The 26,568-nt window shown below is 45.1% G+C and overlaps 1 protein-coding gene across 1 annotated transcript; it reads left to right on the plus strand.

The window, feature by feature from the left end:
• The first annotated feature begins 4,453 nt into the window (after positions 1 to 4,453).
• On the plus strand, positions 4,454 to 26,271 carry LOC144694502 (glutathione S-transferase omega-1-like). Its single transcript, XM_078565001.1, has 6 exons — positions 4,454 to 4,610; positions 6,392 to 6,500; positions 7,840 to 8,062; positions 18,858 to 18,959; positions 20,447 to 20,553; positions 24,508 to 26,271. Exons 1-6 carry the CDS (start codon positions 4,586 to 4,588, stop codon positions 24,659 to 24,661), a joined length of 720 nt encoding a protein of 239 aa, XP_078421127.1. The 5' UTR covers positions 4,454 to 4,585; the 3' UTR covers positions 24,662 to 26,271.
• The last annotated feature ends 297 nt before the right edge of the window (positions 26,272 to 26,568 follow it).

Genomic DNA, 26,568 nt, shown 5'->3' on the forward strand with positions numbered 1-26,568 from the left:
CTGGGAGGAGGGCGAGCGTGGAAGTTCGCGCAAGGGTGCGAGTGTGCGCATTGAACACTCTGTGAGGCAAAGAGCTGTTTCCGGAAGCTGAAGATTTGAAGAGACAAAAATAAAAAATTTACTACTGTTAAAAACGCGTCCTCTCATGTGACTGTCACGTGAGCAGGGACATGTTATGAATGAAATTTACAATTTTTAATTTGATTATTAATTGCTGTTGGAAATGTCATCCCGACCATGGATGAGGTTTCCTAAAAAATCCAAAGGCCTCTTGGCCTTTTTGCTTGCCCGCCAACCATAAGGTTGGATGGGTAGCGAAAAATTTCAGTCAATTATTACTTTAATGACCTTAATGGGCCTGTTAATTGTTGGCGGGTGTGCTGCTGACTCCCACGCATGCCTGCCGACCGAAATATTGCGCAAGTGCGCGATGACGTCGGGATGCTCACCTGATGTCATCGCGCATCTTTTTATGCTTGAGCAGGTCGGGCGTGTGCCCGCCTGCTCAGCACAGATTTCTGCCCTGTGACCCTCATTTCCCACATTACTGTTATGCTCTCCTGTCTTGAAACTACCCCTTGATTCGTCACATCCATCCAAGCTTGATCCCTCACCCGCTCCTTGTTTAGTTTAAAGATCTCTCTACTTCCCTAGTTACGCGATTCGCAAGAACACACGTCCCAGCACGGTTCAGGTGTAAACCGTCCCAACAGTACAGCCCCCACTTTCCCCATTACCGGTACCAATGCCCCATGAACCGGAACCCATTTCTCCCACGCTAATCTTTGAGCCACTTTCATCCAGAGGCTATTACCTTTGAGGTTCTGCTTCTTAATTTGGTACCTAGCTTCTCACACTGACTATGCAGAAACTCTTTCCTTGTCCTGCCTATGTCATTGGTACCTAAATGGTCTATGATGACTGGATCCTCCCCCTCCCATTGCAAGTTCCTCTCAGCCCTGAGCAGATGTCCCGAATCCTGGCACTGGGCGGGCAACACAGCCTCTCGCTCTTTGCTGCAGAGAACAGTGTTAATCCCCCTCACTCTATTGTCCCCTACTACCATTACATTCTTGTTTGCTTCCCCGATTGAACGGCTTCCTGTACCACAGTGCCATGGCCAGCCAGCTCATCCACCTTGCAGATATCGCTTTCATCTACACAGGTTGTGAGCACGTCAAACCTGTTTGACAATTGCAAAGCCTGAGGCTCCTCCACTACTGTCTGCTCGACCCCATTACCTATCCCACTGATGGTCACATCCTCCTGTCCCCCACCGCTGATCAAACCAGACGACCCTATTCTAAGAGGCAAGACCGTCTTCTGGAACAAAGTGCCCAGGTATTTCTCCCCCTCCCTTATGTTGCGCAGTGTCTGTAGTTCAGCTTCCAGATCAATAATCTTGATCCTGAATTCCTCCAGCTGCTTACACTTCCTGCAGATGTATTTGTCCTGGATCGCCTTGGCGACCAAAAGAACCCACATTCCACAGCTTCAACAAAACACCTGTCCCGCTATTCTAACTTATGTTATTTTGTTAACTTAATTTAATTACTCGCTAATTAGCTTAGAATAATTCCTATGTAGACCACACCTCTTTCCCCCATGCACCGAATTCCCACGCGAACCGAATTCGCTACTCACTAGGTCTCCCTCTCACTTTGGCATAGTTGCCACTGTCCTCGCGCGCGCCTTACTGATCATTGTAATGGTTATTGCCTGACACTTGGGTAGCACGAATGTTACTTGCCACTTATCAGCTCAAGTCTGAATGCTGCCCAGGTCTTGCTACATGCAGACACAGGCTGCTTCAGTATCTGAGGAGTTGTGAATGAACTCAACACAACAATCATCTGTGAACATCCCCTCTTCTGACCTTATGATGAAGGGAAGGTCATTGTTGAAGATGGTTGGACCTAGGACACTGCCCTGAGGAACTCCTGCAGTGATGCCTTGAGGCCTGAGATGATTGATCTCCAACAACCACAACCATTTTCCTTTGTGCTAGGTATGACTGTGGAGATTTTCCCCCTCATTGACTCCAATTATGCTGGGGCTGCTTAATGCCACACTCTGTCAAATGCTGCCTTGATATCAAAAATAGTCACTCTCACTTCTGGAATTCAGATCTTTTGTCCATGTTCGGACCAAGGTTGTAATGAGGTCAGGAGTTGAGTGGCCCTCATGGAGTCCAAACTGAGCATCAGTGAGCAGTTTTTTCCGGAGTAAATGCCTCTTGAAAGCACTGTCGGTGACACCTCCCATCACTGTGCTGATCGCTAGTAGGCTGATGAGGCAATAATTGGCTGAATTGGATTTGTCCTGCTTTTTGTGAATGGGGCATGTGGACAATTTTCCACATAGCTGAGTAGATGCCAGTGTTGCAGCTGTACTGGACCAGCTTGGCTAGGGGCACGGCAAGTTCTGAAGCACAAATCTTCAGTGCTATTGCTGGAATATTGTCAGGGTCCATGGCCTTTGCAGTATCCAGTGCCTTCAGTCGTTTCTTGATATCACGTGGAGTTAATCAAATTGGCATCTGTGATGCTGGGGACTTCCAGAGGAGGATGAGGTGAATCATCCACTCGGCATTTCTGACTGAAGATGGTTGCAAATGCTTCAGCCTTATCTTTTAAAGACATATTTTGGATTCCACTGCCATTGAAGATTGGGATCTTGTTGATGGAGCCTCCTCTTCCATTTTTTTCATTCTTTCACAGGATGTGGGCGTCACTGGCTAGGCCAGCATTTATTGCCCATCCCTAATTGCCGTTGAGTTACTGGTTTGATTGTCCACCACCATTCATGAGCAGATGTGGCAGGGTTGCAGAGCTTTGATCTAACCTAAACAGAATTACCTGGAAAAACTCAGCAGGTCTGGCAGCATCGGTGGAGAAGAAAAGAGTCGACGTTTCGGGTCCACATGACCCTTCAACAGAACTGAAGTATAGTTAGGAGAGGGGTGAAATATAAGCTGGTTTAAGGTGGGGGGCAGGGGGAGAGAAGTTGAGGGTGGGGTGGTTGTAGGGACAAGCAAGCAGTGATAGGAGCAGATAATCAAAAGATGTCACAGACAAAAGGATCAAAGAGGTGTTGAAGGTGGTGATATTATCTAAGAAAAGTGCTAATTAAGAATGGATGGCAGGACACTCAAGGTACAGCTCTAGTGGGGGTGGGGTGGAAAGACTGACAAGGTATTAGTTGTAGATTTAAAAATAATGGAAATAGGTGGGAAAAGAAAAATCTATATAAATTATTGGGAAAAAAAAGGGCCCAAACACTCCTTTCAAGTGAAGCAGCATTTCACTTGCATTTCCTCAAACTTAGTCTACTGCATTCATTGCTCCCAATGCGGTCTCCTCTACATTGGAGAGACCAAACGCAAACTGGGCGACCGCTTTGCAGAACACCTGCGGTCTGTCTGCAAGAAAGACCCAAACCTCCCTGTCGCTTGCCATTTTAACACTCCACCCTGCTCTCTTGCCCACATGTCTGTCCTTGACTTGCTGCATTGTTCCAGTGAAGCTCAACGCAAACTGGAGGAACAACACCTTATCTTCCAACTAGGCACTTTACAGCCTTCCGGGCTGAATTTTTAAATCTACAACTAATACCTTGTCAGCCTTTCCACCCCACCCCCACTAGAGCTGTACCTCGAGTGTCCTGCCATCCATTCTTAATTAGCACTTTTCTTAGATAATATCACCACCTTCAACACCTCTTTGATCCTTTTGTCTGTGACATCTTTTGATTATCTGCTCCTATCACTGCTTGCTTGTCCCTACAACCACCCCACCCTCAACTTCTCTCCCCCCGCCCCCCACCTTAAACCAGCTTATATTTCACCCCTCTCCTAACTATACTTCAGTTCTGTTGAAGGGTCCTGTGGACCCGAAACGTCGACTCTTTTCTTCTCTACCGATGCTGCCAGACCTGCTGAGTTTTTCCAGGTAATTCTGTTTTTGTTTTGGATTTCCAGCATCCGCAGTAGTTTTTTGTTTTGATCTAACCTGTTGGTTGTGGGATTACTGAGCTCTGTTTATTGTATGCGGCTGTGACCTTGTTCTTGGGAGCTGAACCCCCAAATTCCTCTGGTCTTCCACAACGCCTAGCTGTTACATTGATTGCTGTGGATTTATCGAAACCCCTGATCACTTGCGACATATACAGTTGTCTAGACAAGATTAAAATTGTCAGAGTGTCACAGCATTTTTAAAGTATATTTATATACTCAAGCTATGTTAAATACTTAACTAAGCAGTACCACCTAATATTTCAGTAGCTCACATGCCTGCCCCCTCCCCCTACCGTGCCCACCACCTCCCCCCTGCATCCCCTGCCTTTGATTCTGCTGAATAATTTGCTGTGCCTCCCATTTTCATTTCGGCTTTTGTTGCAGTGATTTCCTGTTTCAAAGTTTATACAATGAGTCAGCTAGAAAACAAATCTTGATTGTGACGCATTAGCAGGGTGGGACTGGTGTGGCTGGCACTACTGGTTACATTCACAAGCCTTGGCCTGGAGCGACTCGGTCTGTCCGAAACCTGCCTCTAAAAGTGGTCTGAGTCGATCGTAAGTCTGAGCAATGTCTGCAAAAGCACTGACGAAAGGTAATGGAGTTATCAGCTGAGCAAGTACATGTGAGAGAGAGGCTCAGTCAGGCAGTCTCTGCTTCCAGTCAGTTTCCTGTGTTTGTGCCTGTCAGTCCCTGTTTACCCTTAGTCTCTCTGCCTCTGCCTCACTTTCTCTTTTGACCCCTCTGCATGCCTATTTGACTGTGTGTGTGTGTGTGTGTGTGTGTTTGTGTGTGTGCGTCTGAGTATATTTGTGACCTTAATTTGACCTTTTGCCTATCCGTCTTTCTCTTCCTTTTCCCCTGCGCGTATAACTCTTAGCGTGTCTGTGCATCTGGCCCTCTCTGTGTAACTTGTCACCTTTTGTGCTGCTGTGTCTCCCGTGCCCAGTCTATCCGTCTCCCTGTCTTGCTTTTTTGTTTGCGTGTTCTTTCGCTTTCGAGGTGTCTCACGGTTTGTGACATTGGGCTGAATTTTACGCGTTCCGGGAGTCCGCTGCCGGCTTTGAAAGCAGGGCCCAAACCCACACGGGCAGATGGGCGGGGCTTTGGGGGCAATTCCACTGGCAGCGGAAAGTTAAGAATGGCAGCTCGCTTCCCAGAGCTGCCAGCCCAACCAGCTCGGCAGCCTTGGCAGTGCCACCCACAGGCGGAGGAGGAGAGGGCACCTCCATGTTGAGGTGCCATCGAAGGGCAGGCCAGAATTTATTTTACTGTGCTGGAGCACAGGCAGACAAGCCCTGGCGATATAAGCAATGAGCCCTCGAGTGGCAGTATTGGAACTGTGGGGGCGGCCATGGCTGCCTGGGCGAAAATCTGCCAAAGAGGAAGACCCCTTCCCCCCCAACTCCCCCGCTCCCAGGGAACCGCTGGATGTCCACCTGGTGGTCTTCCCACATGGTGGGGGCCCATCCCAACACCAGTAAATGCCAGTGGGGCAGACAGTGGCTGTTAATTAGCCACCTAATTGAATCAGTGGTTGCCAGGCTCCTGGCTGCTGCTGTTTCTGGGTTAAGAATATCCCATGGTGGGGGAAGTCGTTGAGCTCCCAGTTTAACAGTGCTCACGCCTCCGAGCCAGTTTCCAGAACCACTCTGGAAACCCATTGTCTCGTGCTTTGTGACCATTATCTTTTCTGAGTAATTCCCAATTAACATATTTTATAGAGCATAGAATACAGAGAGTGGCCACTCAGCCCATTGTGCCTATGCTGGCCTTCTGATCGAGCTGTGCAATTAGACTCACTTTCCTAATTTCTCCCCAGAGCCCAGCTAATTTTTCCATTTCAAATATTTATCCAATTTCCTTTTGAATGTTTCTATTGAATCTGCTTCCGCCGCCCTTTCAGGCAGCGCACCACTTGCATCCAGCCTGAAGGGCATCCATTCGCCATGACTGCCTAGTCTGAATCTTATCCAATCTTGTATCCACACTGCTGCAGTCTCTTTAATTCCACGGGCTTAAATTTTTGTCAACAAATTAGGTGTGTACTTTGTCAAACCCCTTTTGAAAGCCTGTATACCCATCAAACTGCACTCACTTCCCCAACACTTTATTGGAGGATGCAATCAAGTTAATCAAACATGATTGTCCTTTAACAAATATTGTGTATCCCAGTATAACTCATGTGCTGATAATTTTGCTCCCTCTTATTGGTCTCTAACCTGCTCTGTAATCCCATGACAATGTTGATTCACAGGGGTGTTGGTCAGCACAGTGCCAGTTTCCACACTCTTTGTTGCCCTGAACTGGGTGCATGCTAAATCTCACAACTCGCCATTTTCTCACGGTTAATGATTATTTTGTCTCCCTTTGCAGGAAGTCCCGCCCCAGGCCCTGTGCCTGCGGGAGTGGTTCGTGTGTACAGCATGAGATTCTGTCCATTTGCTCAACGCACTCGCCTGGTCCTGGAAGCCAAGGGAATCAAGTAAGATGGATGCTCTCCAAAGCTTTGTCCCAGTTAATGTTGGGTACCTGCCCCAGCCTTGGTGATCCTGAGCCAGCCAGATCTGCCCCTCGCCAGGCCACCTTTGCTTGTTCCACCGAGAGATAGGAGCAGGAGAAGACCATTCGGCCCCTCGAGCTGATCTGTTTGTGTTTCCAATTCCTCATCCCCATCTAACCCTGATAGCCTTTGATTCCCTTGCCTAACAAGAATCTATCTAACTCAGTCTTAAAAATATTCGATGACCCTGCCTCCACCACCTTCTGAGCAGAGAGTTCCAAAGTCACACAACGCTGCGAGAGAAAAGATTTCTCCTCATCTCTGTCCTAAAGGGCGACCCCTAATTTTAAAACAGTGCTTCCTAGTTCCAGACTCACCCATAAGAGGAAGCTTTTTTTTTAACTGACTGCAGGTTTTGCCTATCCCAGGAGATGTCAGGGTCAGGGTTAGAAGTTGAAAGGCAAGTTCAGGACAGATATCAGGAGAGAGCTGATCTACAATGGGAGAGAAGGCAGCAGAAGAGTGGGGAGCTGGAAAGAGAAGAGCAGTGCTGGAGAGTTCCGAGTGCATCTGGTGTGGTCTGGGCCTGGATATGATGAGTGAGTTAAAGTATCACCCTCACAAAACACCTATTACTATAAACCCTCAAACAATAATCTCAGCTCTTAGTCTTACATTTATATAGCACTTTTAACAAGTAAAACATTCCAGGGTGCTTCAAAGGAACGTTATCAACCAAACTTTGACATAGAAGGAGATATTTGGACAGGTGACCAAAAACTTGGTCAATGTGGTAGATTTTTAAGGAGTCTCTTAAAGGAGGAGAGCAGAGTAGAGTATCAGACAGGTTTAGGGAGGAAATTCCAGGGTTTAGGGCCCATGCAGCTGAAAGCACGACTGCCAGTGATGGAATAATTAAAATCAAGGATGCACAAGAAGCCAGGATTGGAGGATCACAAAGATCTTGGAGGATTATGGAGCTGGAGGAGGTTACAGAGACAGAGAGGCCTGGCCATGAAAAGATTTGAAAACAAGGATGAGAATTTTAAATACGCAGTCATCTTTGATTAGAAGCTTAAGAGCCATCGTTTGTGGTTTTGCTGTGATACTGAGGAAGCGTTGCTCTGGTCCAGCTCATAAGCAACAATTTCTCACTCTAAATATCTGGACTCATAAGGCGGGTACACTCAGGTTTATTCATGGGTTTTCCCGATTGAAGAGGTTTTGCTTCAATGGAGTGTTTACATAATGTATTAACTCTCCAGTTTGGCATCTATTTGATGGTTACTAGGATTTTCATCCCAACTCTATTCTCTTTAAGGTATGAAGTAATTAATATCAATCTGGTGAACAAGCCTGACTGGTTCTTTGAGAAGAATGCTCTTGGTTTGGTGCCAGTGTTGGAGACCTGCCAGAATGAGCTGGTTTATGACTCTCCAATCACCTGCGAGTTTCTGGATGACAAGTACCCAGCCAAACGGCTCCTGCCCACAGATCCCTACGAGAAGGCCAAACAGAAGATGTTGTTGGAACATTTCAGTAAGGTACACAAGGAGCTGATGCATTTATCGGAACGTGTGTGGCAGGCTCTCCATCCATGGGTGAAATCAGAGGGAGGGTAAAGGGGCCAGTGGCCTTCAGCTAGCTCATAGAATCATGCAGTTCAGAAGGAGGCCATTCGACCCATCGTGCCTGTGCCAGCTTTAGGTATTCAATTAATCCCACTCCATTCGTCTGTCCCCATAGCTGAACACATTTTCCTAATTAATAAATATTGATTGATGTGATTAGAGATTGATTGATGTGATTAGTAAAGAACTTAATAATATTGTAACAAACAATTATCAGGATGGCAGAAGGTGAACTAGATTGACCTGGGTCTTTCTCCATCCAGTGATTGCTCTGGCTTCTGCTGCTGCAATTGATCCAGTCTAGAGCTTTGAAACTTGTCTAAACTCATTTGAAGACTATTATTAGCTGGAGTCAATATCCTCATTCTTAATCTTCTCTCACCCATGTCTCCTTACAAGAGCTTTTGTCAGAATTGAGAGAGGACGGTGGGCAACTTCTCTTTGAGACCAATCAGAACACAGAAGAGGGTAGAGGAGAGCAGCCAATGGTGGCCAGTCCAAATGCTGGGCACAGATACTAAAAGCAGGCGATATGTTTAGCAACTGGTGATGAATTTAATTTAAATAAGGCAATGGAAAGCCCAATGGGGAAAAACACAGCTGTAAAAGGGAAAGATGCAATGCAAAGTGTAGAGATGAATCTGGAAGGATCTAGGGGAGATGGCTAGTCTCCAGCTTGTGGACAGCTCCACTGCTACACATTCAGACCAGTGACAGATATTCAGTCTGTGCACGACTAAGGGTTTTCTCCCCATTGCTATCTCCTACCTCTGGCAGTCTTCACTTTATAGTCTAGACCATGAGTGTTGGTTGAGTATTTGGGTCTGGAGACCGTGCAACATTGCCTGCCGGTTGTCAACTGATGGCTACATAGCAGCAATCTCGAGCAGGAATCATTTCTTGTAATCTTTCCCTAGCTCAGACACACTGAAACAGTTACATAAGAACAGGATGAGGCCATTCTACACCTCGAGTCTATTTCGCCATTCAATGAGATCAGAGGTGATCTGTATCCTAATTCCATCTACCTGCCTTAGCTCCATATCCCTCAATACCCTTGGCTAGCAAATATCTATCAATCTAAAATTTAAAGTTATTCATTGAGCTTGCATCGACTGCTTTTCCTGAGAGAGAATTCCACACTCCTACCACCTATGGCATTATCATAACTGCCTAAGGTCACAGTGCAATTTTTATCCAGCTCCTTCCTGTAGCTGGACCCTCAGCTGTTTATTGCTGAATTGGCACATTATATTGCCTTCAGATACATCCTGTAGTTTTCACCTCCTGCACATCTTTCTTGGTCAGCGTCTCAAGAACACAAGAGATAAGAGCAGGAGTAGACCATTCAGCCCATTCAGCCTGCTCCACCATTCAATATGATCATGGCTGATCTCAGGCTTCAACTCCATTTTCCTGCCCACTTCCCATATCCCTTAATTCCCTGAGAGACCAAAAATCTGTATAATCTTCTATATTCAACGATGAAGCATCCACAGCCCTCTGGGATAGAGAATTCCAGCGATACACTATCCTCTGAACGAAGAAATTTCTCCTCAACTCCGTCCTAAATGATTGACCCCTTATCCTGAGCCTGTACCCATTGTTCTAGATTCCCCAGCCAGGAGAAACAACCTCTCAGTGTCTATCCTATCAAGCCCCTTCAGAATCTTCTGTGTTTCAATGAGATAACCTCTCATTCTTCTAAACTCCAAAGAATATAGGGCCAGTTTACTCAGCCTCTCATCATAGGACAATTCTCCCATCCTGTCTGTTCCTGGACCAGATTGCCAGATGTTGGTACAATCCAGTGAAGGACCAGTAACATTTTGTCTAAAGTGGACAAAGTTTGAGGTCCAAGGTACATACTAAGAGAATAAAACCACAATGTTCCAGTTTTTGAACAAAAAATAACTTTACTATTGAAAGTCAGAAAAGTAAAACAATTTGTAATATCTATCTTATACTCTAACATTCAGGGTTAATATGAGGCACGTGTGAATTAACAGGCAAACTGTGGTCGAACACACTACATTGCACAAAAAATGGCAGACGCGACCAAGACAGATCCCACTGATTTCTCAGCAACCCACCCAGACACCAGTATCCACTGTGAGCTACATAATCTCGTTAAAACTCTGCCTCCCTCATGAGGAATCTCCAGTCTTCACCTTTGAAGATCTAATCTCTGAATTCCCTCAAAGTTGCCCCATCTTGGTTAGCCCCCATGACTGCACACCTCCTGATGGTTTAATCTATTCCCCTGAGATTACTTCCACTAGCTTCTTAAGGCTGCACTCCAGCATCAACTCACAGGCATGACTTCAGCTCTTCAGCCAGACTGAGCAGGACAACACTGCTCCAAAGAGTTACCTTTGTCCCAACGGCCCACAACATGGAGTCACCAACCTTCTGTTGCCTTTTCAGTTTTCCAAGGCCTCTCCTGAGCCCTCACTAGCTGGAGCCTGCCAACTGCAGCACTTCTGCTGCTTGGGGCCTCTTACTTTGCTCCTCTCCCCAATGGTTTCTCTCCCTGGTTATTTCTAGTGGTGGGCTCTGCCAGTGGTCTCCTCCTCCCAGTGGTTCCTTCTCCATGTGTCCTCTCTCTCTGGGACTTCTCCCTGGATTCCCCCTTTCTGGGTTCCCTCCTCTCGGTCCTGGGGACTCCCAATATTATACCGCCAAACCTGGGTCCCATGATCCTTGTTCTCAAGTCATTTTTCCATGCAGGTGCACTGCTGTCATGATGGCTAAGCCATTAAATGCAGGAGGAGAAACGCAGAATTGAGCATTGCTGGGCCAGACACTCTGCCGGGCATGCAACAAAACTCGCTGCCTGCTGGGGATCCTGGTCCTCAGTCTCCACCCGAAAACCACCCCCTCCCCAAGAGAAAGATGAGTCGGTTTCATAAACTTCACCCCCTTGGGAAAAATAAATTTTCATCATTGTGAAGGTTCCTTTACAGGGCTTTGAAAATAAGGTGAGGAGAAATTTCTTCATTCAGAGGATTCTATAGTGCTGGAATTCTCTATCCTAGAGGGCTGTGAATGCTCCATCGTTGAATATAGAAGGTTATACAGATTTTTGGTGGAGGCGACTTGCCTCACATCCTTTAAAAAGTACCTGGATGAGCACTTGGCATGTCATAACATTCAAGGCTATGGGCCAAGTGCTGGTAAATGGGATTAGGTAGGTAGGTCAGGTGTTTCTCACGTGTCAGTGCAGACTCGATGGGCCGAAGGGCCTCTTCTGCACCGTGTGATTCTGTGAAATGTTTAACATCATACACCAGCAAATAGTTTATTTATTACATGCTGTATCGGTAACCTTTCATTTTTCCCACCATTGCACAAACCACATTCACAAAGCTATAAAGGATTAACCCTAAAGCAAGCACATGCGACAAGTAGGGTTAACAGGATTTAAATATCATTAAATTATCATAGCTCAGAACATGAGTTCTTTCTTCCTATGCCTGTTCTTTAACTCAGCAAATAATGTCTCAGCCAAGTCCACAGTCAAATTATCGGCCTTTTTATTGGCTGTGGTCACGATTCTATTTTTAAGTTCATTTTCTAAACTCAGACATGGTAAATTCCCATTTTGAGACAATAAGTCAAAGGGCTTCTTTTGTGTGCCAACAACTTTTTTCTTCTCTGATCAAAATCTCTTTTGGTCATTTCCAGGATGTTATTGAGATGCTTTTTATGTTCATACGAAAGGGTTTGGTACCCCTGTCTGGTTTAATCTTTGAACATTTTAAGATCTTTCAGTTTCTCCTGATGCCATTCTGAATGTGTCACATTTAATTATTTTTGAGTGACATCAACTGAATCCCCATTCTGGGCATTTATTTTTCTTTCCAACGCTTTGAGCCTTCCATGCAAGTCACAAAACACATCATTCCAATCATTCTTTGGGGTTAAAAGGGCTTTTGAGCACTGCCCATTTGCCTGTATTCCTGATGCTGTGTCCTGCATCTCAACTTTGGCCAGCACTTTTAGTTTGGTGTCAGGTATCATTAACCTTTTTGGGGTCACTTTGAGGTCTTAGTCTTTCCCATTGAAATATTTCACTTAGCAAATCTGAAAGCCTTTGTATGGCCTTTGTACTGTCCATTACTGAGGTAAGTACATCAGTATTTTTACTTGAGTCCGTTCTTGGCTCAGCTGGATCACAAATAGGCTGTATGCTTTTACTCACAGGAATGTGACACCCAGTCCCAGATTGTGAAAAAAAACTATATTGCTCACGACATCATTGCCCAATATAAAGTCTACATTTTTAATGGGTAACTCAAGGCTCCTTCATCAGAGCACAATTCAAATTTACTTTGTGCAATGGGAGAGGCAAGCACTTCCCATCAAAACCCTGTATTAATACACTGTTATTCTATGAACCTTTTGAAGAAAGATGTAAATCCTTTGCTAACAATAAGCTCTAAGCCGAACCAGTTTCTCTCAGGAGAACAATCTTTCTGGGCTCTTCCTTGGACAAAAATGGAGTGACTTCCCCTTCCAGTATGAACCCCTTATGATCCTTTTCAGTTCTAACTACTCCTACTGTAAAAACAGTAGTAGCAATGGGGTTCTTACAAGTTTCACTTCCTGATGCAACTTTCTCTGTGGAAATTTCCTGTCACATGCACCAGTGCCACTGGTACTGTCTTTTCTGAAGACTACTTGAGTATCCCTATTACTGCCATTTTTACCATTCCACTTCCAACAGTTTGCCTTTATATGCCCTGTCTTACAGTAATAAAAGCAGACTGGTTTCTTAACATCACTTTTATTCTCTGCACTATCATTTTCATTAACAGGAACTGCTTCTGCCTTCTCCCCAAATGTAGACTCTTTTTGACTCCTCTCTTCTACTCCTCTCCTGCCCCCTAGCTGCCCATGTGATATATCAGAATCATCTGCCAGAATCGCTGCTTCCCTCACATTAGAAATCTTTCGGTCCTCCAGGTGTGACCTGATAGCTATAGAGTTGTTATTTTGAAATTCTTCCATTATGATTAGCTCTCTCATATTCTCAAAAGTTTGTTCTAACTTCATTGATCAAAACCACCTGTCAAACAACATTTCTTTCTCCCTGGCAAATTCCACAAACATTTCATTTTGTCTTTTCCTCAAATTCCAAAATTTTAACTGATATGCTTTGGGGGCAAATTCATAAGCATTAAGTACTGCAGTTTTAACTGTCTCATGATCTGAGGCTTGTTCTGCCAAAAGGTTAGAATGCACACCCATAGCTTTCCCGACGAAAACCCTTTGTAAAATGAGAGTCCATGTGTCCTTTGGCTACTTTAGCTTTGTAGCCACATTTTCGAATGAGATAAAATATCTCTCAACTCCATCATCCAAGAATTTAGGCACGAGGTGAAGATTCTTCAAATATCAAAGCTTGGAATGGGACTCAATTCAACATCCGAGCCACTGAACTCTCTTTCATCCCTTAACCTTTTCATTAGCCAGTTTATACCGTCTGATTTCTTTCTTTCTTTGAAGCTCACTGTCTCTTTCCTTATCTCTTTTGGCCCTTGCTAACTTCTCTCCCTGGAGTTCATGTACAAGCTTTTGTATTTCTCTTTCGTTCAGGTTTTTGCTTTTCGCTATCTAACTCAAGTTGCTTTATTTCTTTTTTCCCTTTTCTATTTCAGGCTGCTTTATCTGTAACTGGATTCTAACTAACTCAAACTGTATTATTATGATGTCAGCCTTTTGTTTTTCTAATTTCAAATGCTGTGCTATTGGTTCAAATATGTCTGCTTTGTTAGCCCTGATTATAACTCTAGCTTCAACTTTTCTGCTAATGCAGTTAACCTAACCTCAGTTAATTGTTGCAAATCCTCAGGAATAAACTTCCCCTTTCCAGAAAATATTCCCTCCCCTTGACACTCAATGGCATTACAATCACTGAATCCCCCACTAACAACATCTTGAGGGTTACCATTGACCAGAAACTGAACTGGATTAGCCATATAAATACTGTGGCTACAAGAGCAGGTCAGAGGCTGTATCCTGTGGTGAGTAACCCACCTCCTGACTCCCCAAAGCCTGTCCACCATCTACAAGGCACAAGTCAGGAGTTTGATGGAATACTCTCCACTTGCCTGGATGAGTGCAGCTCCAACAACACTCAAGAAGCTCGACACCATCCAGGGCAAAGCAGCCCGCTTGATCGGCACCCGATCCACAAACATCCACTCTCTCCACCTCCGACGCACAGTAGCAGCAGTGTGTACCATCTACAAGATCCATTGCAGCAATGCACCAAGGCTCTTTCAACATCTTCCAAATCCATGGCTGTAACCACCTAGAGTGGCAAGGGCAGTAGGTGAAAGTTTCCCTCCAAGTCACACACTATCCTGACTTGAAAATATATCGCTGGTCCTTCAGTGTCACTGGGTCAAAACCCTGGAACTTCCTTTCTAATAGCACTGTGGGTGTACCTACACCACATGGACTGCAGCGGTTCAAGAAGGCAGCTCACCACCACCTTCTCAAGGGCAATTAGGGATGGGCAATAAATGTTGGCCCAGCCACTGATGCTGACATTCAATGAACAAATAAAAATAAGTCATAGCAACTGATAAAGCTGTAGCATAATGGGTTAATAGTTATGGTAGCTTGGCCAAACAAACTACACTGCACATTAAATGGCAGATGCAGCCACGACAGATCCCATGGATTTCTTAACAATCCACCTAGACATCAGTGTCCACTGTGAGCTACACAATCTCTTTAAAACTCTGTCTCCCCCAGAGGAATTTCAAGCTTTCACCTTTGAAGATTTAACCTCTGAATTCCCTCTAAAAGTCACTCCGACTGCCTCATGACTGCTCACTTCCTGATGGTTAATCTCTTCCCCTGAGACTACTTCCACTGGCTTCCCAGGCTGTACTCCAGCACCAACTCCAGTTCTTCAACCACACTGAGCATAACACGATTGCTTTAAAGGGTTTTCCTTTGACCAACGGCCCACAGCATGGAGTAACTGACCTTCTGCTGCCTTTTCAGATCTTCAGGCCTTCTCCAAACCTTCGCTACTTGGACCCTGGCAACAGCAACACTTTTGCTGCTTTCAGACTCTTCTTTGCTCCTCTCCCCAGTAGTTTTTCTGCCGGTGGTTCCTAGTGGTGGTCTCCTCCTGGTGGTCTTCTCCCATTGACTCCTTCCCCGTTGGTCCCCTCCCTGGGTTCCTCCCTTCTGGGCTCCCTCCTCTCGATCCCAGAACTCCCCATGTTATGCCACCAAACCTGAGTCTGAGATCCTTGTTTTCACGCCATTTTTCAACACAGGCACACAGCCATCAGGATGGCGGAGCCCTTTAAACTGCAGGAGGAGAAACCCAGAACAAAGCATGTGTGGTTAGACACCCTGCACACATGCACTGAAACTCGGAGTCTGCTGGGGATCGGTTCTTGGTCCCCAACCAGAAAACACCCCCCAACCCCCTGCAAGAGAAAGGCAAGTCAGTTTCAGACACATCCCAGGAACCAATCCAGTGAACCTTTGCTGTACTGCCTCCAAAGCAAATATATCCTTCCTTAAATATGGAGACCCAAACTGCGCACAGTATTCCAGATGTGGTCTCACCAATGCCCCATACAATTGTAGCAAGACTTCTTCATTCCTATACTCCAATCCATTGCAATAAGAGCCAGCCTGTCATTTGCCTTACTAATTGCTTGCTGCACCTACTTGCTAACTTTCTGCATTCCTTGTATGAGAACACCAGTGTCTCTTTGAACATCAGCACTTACAAGTTTCACACCTTTTTAAAAATATTGTGCTTTTTTATTCTTATGACTAAAGTAAATAACTTCACACTTCTCTACATTGTACTCCATCTGCCATCTTGATGCCCACTCACTTAGCCTGTCTATATCTCTTTGCAGCCCCTGTGTCGTCCCTACAGCTTACCTTTCCACCTAGCTTTGTATCATCAGCAAACTTAGATACATTGCTGTCTGTATATAGATTGTAAATTGCTGAGGCCCTGCACTGACCCTTGCAGCATTCCATAAGTCACAGCCTGCCAACTTGAGAATGTCCCATTTATGCCTATTCTTTGCTTCCAATCCATTAATCAATCCTCTGTCCATGCTAATCTATTATCCCTAATTCCATGCGTCCTTATCTTACCTTTCAACTTTTTGCCTTTTGGAAATCAAGGTATACTACATCTACTGGTTTCCCCTTTATCTACCCCACTAGTTACATCCTTAAAATGCTCTAATAAATTTGTCAAACATAATTTCCCTTTTGTAAAACCATGTTGACTTGTTCTAATCATATAATACTTTCCTGAGTGCATTGCTAAGACTTCCTTAATAATAGATTCCAGCACTTCCTGCCTTCTCCGCTTTCTCTCAATGACTGATGTCAGGCTAACTGGTTATAATTCCCTGTTTCCTCTCTCCCTTCTTTCTTGAATAGCACTGTCACATCAGCTGACTTCCAATCTGCTGCAATTGTTCTAGAATCCTGGGAATTTTGGAAAATCATAGCCAGAGCATCCAATATCTCTGCAGCTATTTCTTTTAGAACCCTAGGATGTAGGCCAACAGGTCTCAAGGATTTATTAGATTTTAGCCTCTTAAATTTCTCCAGCACTTTTTCTCTGCTGATTTTAATTTCCTTAATTTCCTCAATCTCTTTGGCACTTGGATTACCCTCTATTTCTGCTATGTAACTTGGGTATTCTACTATAAAGACAAAAACCCACACATTTGTTCAATTTCTCTGTCATTTCCTCATTCCCCATGATAATTTCTCCTGTCTCTGCTTCTAATAACTTTAGCTACTCTCTTCCTTTTTATACACCTGTAAAAACTCTTACAATCTGTTTTTATATTGTTGACCAGTTTGCTCTTATATCATATTTTTCCCTTTCTATGAACTTTCAAGTGGCCCTTTGAATATAAGAACATAAAAAATAGGAACAGGAATAGGCCATTCGACCTCTTGAGCCTGCTCCACCATTCAATAAGGTCATGGCTGATCTGATTGTGGCCTCAACACTTTCCTGCCTGTCCCTCATAACCCTTGACTCCACTGACAACCAAAAATCTAACTCAGCCTTGAATATATTTGTTGACCCAGCCAAACACTAACAACCCTCTGAGAAAATAAATACTAGTTCTAGATTGCCCAGGAGAGGTAACATCCTCTCAGCATTTACCCTGTCAAGCTCCCTCAGAATCTTACATGTTTCAATAAGATCACCTCTCATCTTTCTAAACTCCTATGAGTACAGACCCAACTTGCTCAACCTCTCCTCATAAAACAACCCCTCCATTCCAGGAATCAGCCTAGTGAACCTTCTCTGAACTGTGTTCAATATAAGTATATGCCTCCTTAAGTAAGGTGACCAAAACTGTACACAGTACTTGGTGGTCTCACCAATGTCCTGTACAGTTGTAGCAAGACTTCCCTACTTTTATAATCTAATCCCCCTTGTAATAAAGTCCAACATACAATTTGCCTTCCTAATTACGTGCTGTACCTGCATGCTGACTCTTTGTGATTCATACACAATGATATCCAGACCCCTCTGTACGACAGCATTCTGCAGCCCCTCTCCATTTTATCAATATTCTTTGCTGGTTTCCAAAACACTCCCAATATTCTGACTTGTTACTTTACTTTGCAGCATTGTAAACCTCTTCTTTTAATGTAATATTATCCTTAATTTCCTTAGTGATCCAATGATGGGTCTTTCTCGCTGAGTTTTACTTTTTCAATGGAATGTATTTTTGTTGAGGATTTAGATTGTGTCTTTAAATGCTCATTTACCACCATAGCCTATTTACCTAATTAACTAGTTCTCCCCTGCACCTATGTAATTTGTTTAAGTTTAAAATTCTTGTTTCTGATTGGAGTATGTCACTTTCAAACCTAACATGGAATTCAATGGTATTATGATCACTATTTCCTAGTGGATGTTTTACTATGAGATTACTAATTAACCCTGCTTCATTGCACAATCCACTTTATGGCCCTTTCCAGCAATATGTTTCAGAATGTCTCTGGGCTCCCTCTATAGCAATCATCCTGACAGTGAAGGAAGGGAGAATCTTGTATTTGTCCAAACCCTTTCCTGTCCTCAGGACATACCAATGAGGTACTTTTAATTACTGGGGTGTTTTGTTGGCAAATACAGCAGCCAACTTAGGGATAGCAAAATCCCACAAACACCCATAAGCTGACCTTTTTTTAGTGATATTGGTTGAGGCATAAATATAGGCCAGAACATTGGGAAAAACTGCCCTTCTTCAAAATAGCACCATGGGATCTTCTACCTGAGAGAGACAGACTCAGTTTAACATCTCGGCTGAAAGATGGAACCTCCGGCAGTACAGCACTCTGTCAGTACTGCACTAGAGTTTCAGCCTAGATTTTGTGTTCAAATCTCTGGAGCAGGACTTGAGCACACAACCTTGAGGTGAGAGAGCTACCCACTGAGCCACAGCTGATGCCTTGAACTTTGCAGGCGATGACTGTAAAATCTGCTCATACTGTCAGCACACAGCCACACAGTCATTGAAACTTTGGATTTTAACAGTGCTAGTGAATGAATGTATATGAATAGTATCTGAACGATATAATGCTAAGTGTTACCTCCAACATTGATTAACCTCATGTAGTAGCTCAGTTCTCCAGCGCAAGTTGATTATGTCTCCGCCCTTTTTGTGACCAGATGGTGAGTTACATGTACAAGATTTCGGTGGAAAAGAGTAAATCCATGGATATTTCTAAAATGGAGGAGGAACTCCAGGTTCAGCTCGGGAACTTCGAGAAGGTAAAGGGGAAATCGGTGAAACGTGGTTATAAAGGAGCAGCTGCTGGTCCGGGGAGCAGGAACTGAGCAAACTTTGGTTTGTGATAGTGTGGAAATGCGGCACAGGACTCCGGGTCCTGGAATATCCCTCTGACCTAATAGAACAGACCAAACAGGCTCTCTGTTTGATGGCACTTCTAACAAACTGTTGAGTTCAGAGATAAAGCCAAGTCACCACACTGATAGGTTGATATATAGAATAGAGATATAAATGACAAAACAGACTTGCATTTATATAGCACCTTTCACAACCTCAGGACACCCCAAAGTTTTTCAAAACAAGTGAAGTACTTTTGAAGTTGTAACGTAGGAAACACAGCAGAAAATTTTCAAATAGCAAGATCCCACAGCCATCAATGAGATAATGACCAGATAATCCCCTTTAATGATGTTGGATGAGTGTTTGATATTGGCACACCTTTGAATAGTGCCCATGGGATCTTTACATCCACCTGAGAGAGGCTGGTTCAATGTCTCAACCATAGGCCTATCCAATCTCACCTCATAACTAAAACTCTCCAGTCCAGGGCCACATTCTCAGAAATCTCCTCCATACCCTGTCTGATGCAATTTCAGTTTTATCACTTTGGAAATGGCCAAGCAGAGGAAGCAGTATGAAGTGGTGAACAGAATGTAGAAAGCAGCAAAAGGATGAGGATAAAGTTCTTATTCTCAGAATTCAAGGCATCACCTGCAAGATGGATCCTCACTATGGGAACCAGGGGGCTGTAGTGGAGTTGGGAGATTTTCTTGACTATCTCTTGGAAACAGGAATCTTTCCTCATGTTGGGCGACTTCGGACAAAGTCTGTGTTAGAAACCTGAATGACAGCTTTTCATAAAGTCATTGTGTCACTTACAGCACAGAAGGAGGCCATTCAGCCCATCAAGTCCATGCCAGCTCTCTGTAGAGAAATCCAGTCAGTCCCGTTGTTCCGCTCGATCCCTGTAGCCCTGCAAGTTTATTTCCTTCGTGCACCCATCTAATTTCCTTTTGAAATTGATCAACTCCTCTTCCACCGTGGGCAGCGAGTTCTAGGTCATTACCAGTCGCTGCGTAGAAACGTCCTTTCTGACATCCCTCTGCATTTCTTGCGCCAAAATTTAAGGCCCTTGTACCAACAGCCAATGGGAACAGCTTTTCCCCTGGTCTACCTTATCCAAACCTGCCATAACCCTGTATACCTCTACCGAATCGCCCCTCAGTCGCTGAGGCTCAGCACTGGAGACTGGAATGGTAACCTCATGCCCTGGAGTCTCAGTACCTGTGCTAGCTCATTTCCTGCAGGGTTGAACTATGAGGGATTCTAGTGGTATGTGGACATGGTCACATCAAAGCAGTGCTAAAATTAGGAACTCACTGGTCACATCCCTTTTGAATTCTCCATGCGTGTGTAATCCCAGGGTAGCACTCTCACCTGCTCTGTCATGATCTCTGGTTTATTGCAGAAGTTAGCTGGGTTAAAGACTCGTTTCTTTGGTGGTGACACAGTGACAATGATTGACTACTTGATGTGGCCCTGGTTCGAGCGGATGGAAGCCTTCTCATTGAATAAGTGAGTAAAGAATATTAAAGTGATGTTAACGTGCGAGTGGCTGAGAGGCCAGCTCAGATACTGCTCTTTCACTGGTGAATTGTGGGTCAAGTGCAGCCCAAACTGATTTGATAAAAGCTTCCTCTGTCTGCTCATTACAATCCTCTGTGAAAGGAGTTGGGAAAGTTACAGCACAGCCAAATGCGTTTAGACCAAAAAAGCGAAGTTACCCTAATTTGATACTAACTTGTCAGACTTGCTTATGCAGAATATCGTTTGCTGGCGTAATGGAGAATATCCTACAGGAACAGAGTAGAGGGAGTTTTACTTTGTATCTAACTCTGTGCTGCCCCTGTCCTGGGAGTGTTTGATGGGGACAGTGTAGATGTCCTGGGAGTGTTTGATGGGGACAGTGTAGAGGGAGCTTTACTCTGTATCTAACCCCGTGCTGTACCTGTCCTGGGAGTGTTTGATGGGGACAGTGTAGAGGGAGCTTTACTCTGTATCTAACCCCGTGCTGTACCTTCCCTGGGAGTGTTTGATGGGGACAGTGTAGAGGGAGTTTTACCCTGTATCTAACCCTGTGCTGTACCTGTCCTGGGAGTGTTTGATGAGGACAGTGTAGAGGGAGCTTTACTCTGTATCTAACCCAGTGCTGTACCTGTCCTGGGAGTGTTTGATGGGGACAGTGTAGAGGGAGCTTTACTCTGTATCTAACCCCGTGCTGTACCTGTCCTGGGAGTGTTTGATGGGGACAGTGTAGAGGGAGTTTTACCCTGTAACTAACTCCGTGCTGTACCTGTCCTGGGAGTGTTTGATAGGGACAGTGTAGAGGGAGCTTTACCCTGTAGCTAACTCTGTGCTGTACCTGTCCTGGGAGTGTTTGATAGGGACAGTGTAGAGGGAGTTTTACTCTGTATCTAACCCTATGCTTGGGCTGGAGGAGGGGCTGGATGATGGTGGAAGTTGTCCAGCTATACAACAGGAGGAAACCTCGAAGCAGGAAGGGGGAAGGAGGAAACCTCACCCTTAAAGACTGACAGAAGACTGATTTAAAGCTTTGCTGAAGTTTGTGTTCTGCTGCTGGCACCAGGGAGACTCAAAACCTTTCGGTCCTTTCCCCAGCGATTCCCAGATCTGTGCGGATACAGGGAGCAGTTTTTTGATTTCAGATTTATTCAGCAGATGCAACAGCAGCAAAGCAGCTAGTGAGGAATGAGCATCCATCTTGTTACCGTTTAACAGACGTGTACCACACTCCCTTGCTTAATCTGCAGTGTGAGTGTGATGTGGGTGAGGTTAGCATACGTTTAGTGATATCACTGATTGTAACTTCCACCTTTTGAATGTTATTTGTTTGTTTATAAAACTGCCTCAGTAACAGAGGAATGTACAGGAGAGCCCATTGACCAGGAAATACCGCGCATTGCTGAGTCTCACAGCCAGCTCAGAGTTCCATCTCTCCAACTTTAACCTGTTCTGTCAACTGAAAGCTGCCTGTAGGCCCCTGTGCCAGAGGCTCAATACAGCTTACAACACATAGCGACCAGGAAGCAATGGCTGCTAGCACGAGTGACCCATTAATACCTACTGCAACTAGAACATAAGAACATAAGAAATAGGATCAGGAGTAGACCATTCGGCCCCTCGAACCTGCTCCGTTATTCAATAGGATCATGGCTGATCTTCTCGTGTTTCGATTTCCACATTCCCATCTACCCCCCGATAACCTTTGATTCCCTTGCCTAACAAGAATCTATCTCCCTCTGCCTTAAAAATATTCAATGACCCCGCCTCCACCACCTTCTGAGGCAGAGAGTTCCAAAGTCACACAACCCTCTGAGAGAAAAAATTTCTCCTCATCTCTGTCCTAAAAGGGCAACCCCTAATTTTAAAACAGTGCCCTCTAGTTCTGGACTCACCCACAAGAGGAAACAGCCTTTCGACATCCACCTTGTCAAGGCTGATCGGTATCTTGTATACTTCAATCAAATCACCCCTCACCCTTCCAAACTCCAGTGGAACCGAGCCCAGTCTATCCAACCTTCCCTCATAAGACAACCCACTCATTCCAGGTATCAATCTAGTAAACCTTCTTTGAACTGCCTCCAATGCATTTACATCCTTCTTTAAATAAGGAGATCAAAACTGTACACAGTATTCAGGGTGCGGTCTCACCAATGCCCTGTACAACTGAAGTATAACATCCTTACTTTTATGCTCAATCCCTCTCTTAATAAAGGCTGGCATTCCATTAGCCTTCTTAATTACTTGCTGTACCTGCAAACTAACATTTTGTGACTCATGTACTAGAACACCCAGATCCCTCTGCACCTCAGAATTCTGCACCCGTTCTCCATTTAAGTAATATTCTGCTTTTTTGTTCTTCCTGCCAAAGTGAACAATTTCACATTTTCCCACATTAAACTCCATTTGCCAGATCTTCATCCACTCACTCAATCTATCTATATTCATCTGCAACCTCATGTCCTCTTCACAACATACTTTCCTACTTATCTTTGTGTTATCTGTTAACTTAGCTACCATGTCTTCACTCCCCTTATCTATCTCATTGATGTAAATTGTAAAAAGCTGAGGCCCCAGTTCAGGCCCCAGTGGGACTCCATTCGCCACATCCTGCCTATCAAAAAAAGACTCATTTATGTTTATTCTCTGTTTTTTGCCAGCCAGCCAACCTTCTATCCATGCAAATACGTTACCCACTACATGATGTGCTTTTATTTTCTGTAATAACCTTTGATGTGGCACCTTATCAAATGCCTTCTGGAAATCCAAGTACAGTACATCTACAGGCTCCCCTTTATCCATGCGCATGTTACTCCTTCAAAAAACTCCAATAAATTGATTAAACATGATTGGCATCCTTCCGTCTGTGAGAGATGATGGGAACTCAGCCTCGGAACTTTACTGAGCTGACATGATATCAGCGGCTGCAGTTCCTCCGATGACGGAACAAGCCGATTCTGGAAAGGCAGAGTCTGCCACAAGTACCACACGTGGAGCTGTCCCTCGCTGATGGCGCAGGATGATCGCTGTCGGTGCCTTGTTTGCGGGGCTGGTGTCTGCTTTGGAGCCCTGGTGGCAAGTTCCTGCTCAAAGCTGGTGTCACCATTTGCACCAATCGTCAGCTGGAGTTTCTCACTTGTCGTGATTGATGCTGAAGCTTTCGTGTCTCTTTTGACAGCATCCTGGGATCAGAACTTTGGGCACCCTGCTGGTCTCTAGACACGGGCTACTTCCCTGCCTGGCACATCAATGGGGATGCGGTTATCTTCCATCCTGTGCACATGCCCGAGCCAGTGGAGCCTCCTTTGCTTGATTAGTTCTATCATGCGTGGCATGTTTGCCCGAGAAAGGACTGCTTCATCGGTAACTTTGTCTTTCCACGTGATGCTGTGGACATGTCATAAACACCCCCAGAGATGGAAGTTATTGAAGCTTTGCTGCAACTACTGATTGGTGTGGTGCTGGGACGAAGGGTTTAGGATGAGGATTCAGATACACGATTAAATGTAAGAGATTTGGGCCAAAGGGCAGGAGAAACTTCTTCACAGAGAGAACTGTGAGGCTGTGGAATTCACTCCCAGGATCAGTGGTTGTGGCAGAAACCGTGTGAACATTGAAGATCAGATTGACGAGGTGATGAAACAAATTAAGATAAGGTGTTATGGGAACAGGGAAATGTGAACAGAGCTAATCACTCACATGGAGGGTAAATGCTAGCCTGGACTGGTTGGGCTGAATGGCCTGTTTCCATGCTGTATATTCTATGTCTGGGTGCATCTGAATAACTGGGTAGAGAGCAACTGAGTTTTGAGCATAGGCTTCCTCCTGGCTTGGGATTACAGGGGGCTCGATGAACAGAACGTCTGGAGCTGGGATCAGTTCAGGACCAGGGCTGGTTACTAATTCTCTTCTCTTATATTTACTGAATCTCTCTTCCTGTTTCTGCAGGTTACTGGAACAAACACCTAAACTCAAACAATGGATGCAACACATGGAGCAAGATCCTGCTACCAAGGCAACTGCCCATAGCGCCGAAGCCTATCGAGGTTTCTATGAGCTGTATTTGAAGGGTAACCCTGAGGCATGTGACTACCTCCTCTGAGCACAGGTTCCCCCCTGCCAACTTTGCCAGGACTGAGCAGAACAGTCCCTTCACAGCACATTCCCCAAACACCACACAGTACATCAGAGGTCTGATGTAAAACTGACCCAGGAGTCAGTCACATTGACTGTCTCCTTTCCCCATGATGCAATTTAATTTTGGATTAATTCTGGAGATAAAGAGAAATGAAACCTGCAAATGCTGGGAGCCAGAATTAGAAACAGGAATATGGAACCATTACCAAGGCCTGGGGGAGGATAAACACACAGTTAATGGGTCTTCACCTGGTCTCTGAACTCCCTCAGTCCCTCTCAATGTTAATGGAGGCATGGGCAGATATCTGGGACTGCTGTCTGAGACCGCGCTGTCTGGGACTGCTGTCTGAGGCCGTGCCGTCTGGGACTGCTGTCTGAAACCACGCTGTCTTGGACTGCTGTCTGAGGATGTTTCATTTGTACATGCTGTCTGGAGCTGCGCTGTCTGGGATGTTGCTGTTTCCCTGATGGAGGGTGTCTTGTTTTCTAGGTGACCTGAGCAATGGGGTAAATGCAGTTGCAGCTCATTAAGAGTCCACACGGCCTTTACTGGCTGCTGAATTAGCAAACTCAAGACTTGAGAAAGGTTTATTTTGGCAGCATGTCTGTTGTTTGTGAGCAGGTCCTGATAGATCTGCAGGCCAGAACTATTCAGCAAATGCCCTTGGAGATTTTTTTATCTAAATATCTTCCTGCTTGTGTTTGAAAATGATAATATTTACCTGCCTGTTTAGCTGCTGGGAGCGCTCTGGAACAGCAGGGAAATTTGTCTCTGCCACATTAATATCTTTAGACATAATTACTCACCCTCCCTCTCCCAAATGATTATGAACCCTCTGACAGTCACCAGAACTGTCTCCCCAGTCAACAACACAAATATTCCGGCTTCCTTCCTACCCGAGAGCCATTCTAGCCAATCTTTTTGGTACTCTCTCCAAAGCCTTCACATCCTTCCTAAATCGTGGAAGCCCAGTATTGGACACATTAATCCAGGCTGCCGCTGACCCAGTGTTTCATAAAGATTTAACATAACTGTATCTTGTGGTGGTTCTTTCCTACAACAACGCTAAGTGTAGCAGCTCATTTTATTATCAACGTGGTCCCAGTGTGGCTAATAACCCCTGGGCCAGGGCCCAATGCAGACAGGAGCACACTGGAGCTGCACTCTGTCTGTCTGAAAGTCAGCGAAACTGGACTTTCTTTATCATTCGAACACAGGCCCTATTCTCTCAGTTGACATTCCTCCACTGATAACGTATTCAACATTTCCTGTTCACTCCTCATCCCAGTGGCTTCTGATCCTGATTCAGAGTTCCAGTTTCCTGTTCAACCCCCTGTTCTGAACCTGCTTCACACTCGAAGCCACTGAGCTGTGTTGGTTCTGTCATCTTTAGCTATCTCAACGCTGTCTAAACTGATCACTCCTGGTTCAGACAGACCCCCCCCCCCCCCCCCCCCAGATTGTGGAAGGGCCGAATGAGCCACCTGGTGAAGTTGGTGAACATTTGCATCTGATGTCACTGCTGTCGATATCTGAATGGAAAATGCAGACGGATTAAAAGAGGATATTGCAAAGAGGTTTCTGTGTCAATCCTTTCCCTGGTTGGTGCTGAGTTAATTGATGTGGGCAGCAGATGTGATTATCCCCGGCATCCCACACCAGCAGGGGTTTCTAACGCCCAGCGCTCTGCTATCCAGCAACTCGACAGGAATCTGTGTGCTTCAGGCAAGGATGGGCTGTTTCACTTCCCCTGGCTAAACAACTCCTGGCACACAGTGGTGGGGCAGTGGTGGGTGGGGTGGTGATGGGACAGGTTGGGGTGGCAATTTACTGGGCCATTTGGAAGACTCCCAGCCCCAGCTGGAACAAGC

Source organism: Cetorhinus maximus, chromosome 20 (genome assembly GCF_964194155.1).
Source record: "Cetorhinus maximus chromosome 20, sCetMax3.hap1.1, whole genome shotgun sequence".
Taxonomy (NCBI): domain Eukaryota; kingdom Metazoa; phylum Chordata; class Chondrichthyes; order Lamniformes; family Cetorhinidae; genus Cetorhinus; species Cetorhinus maximus.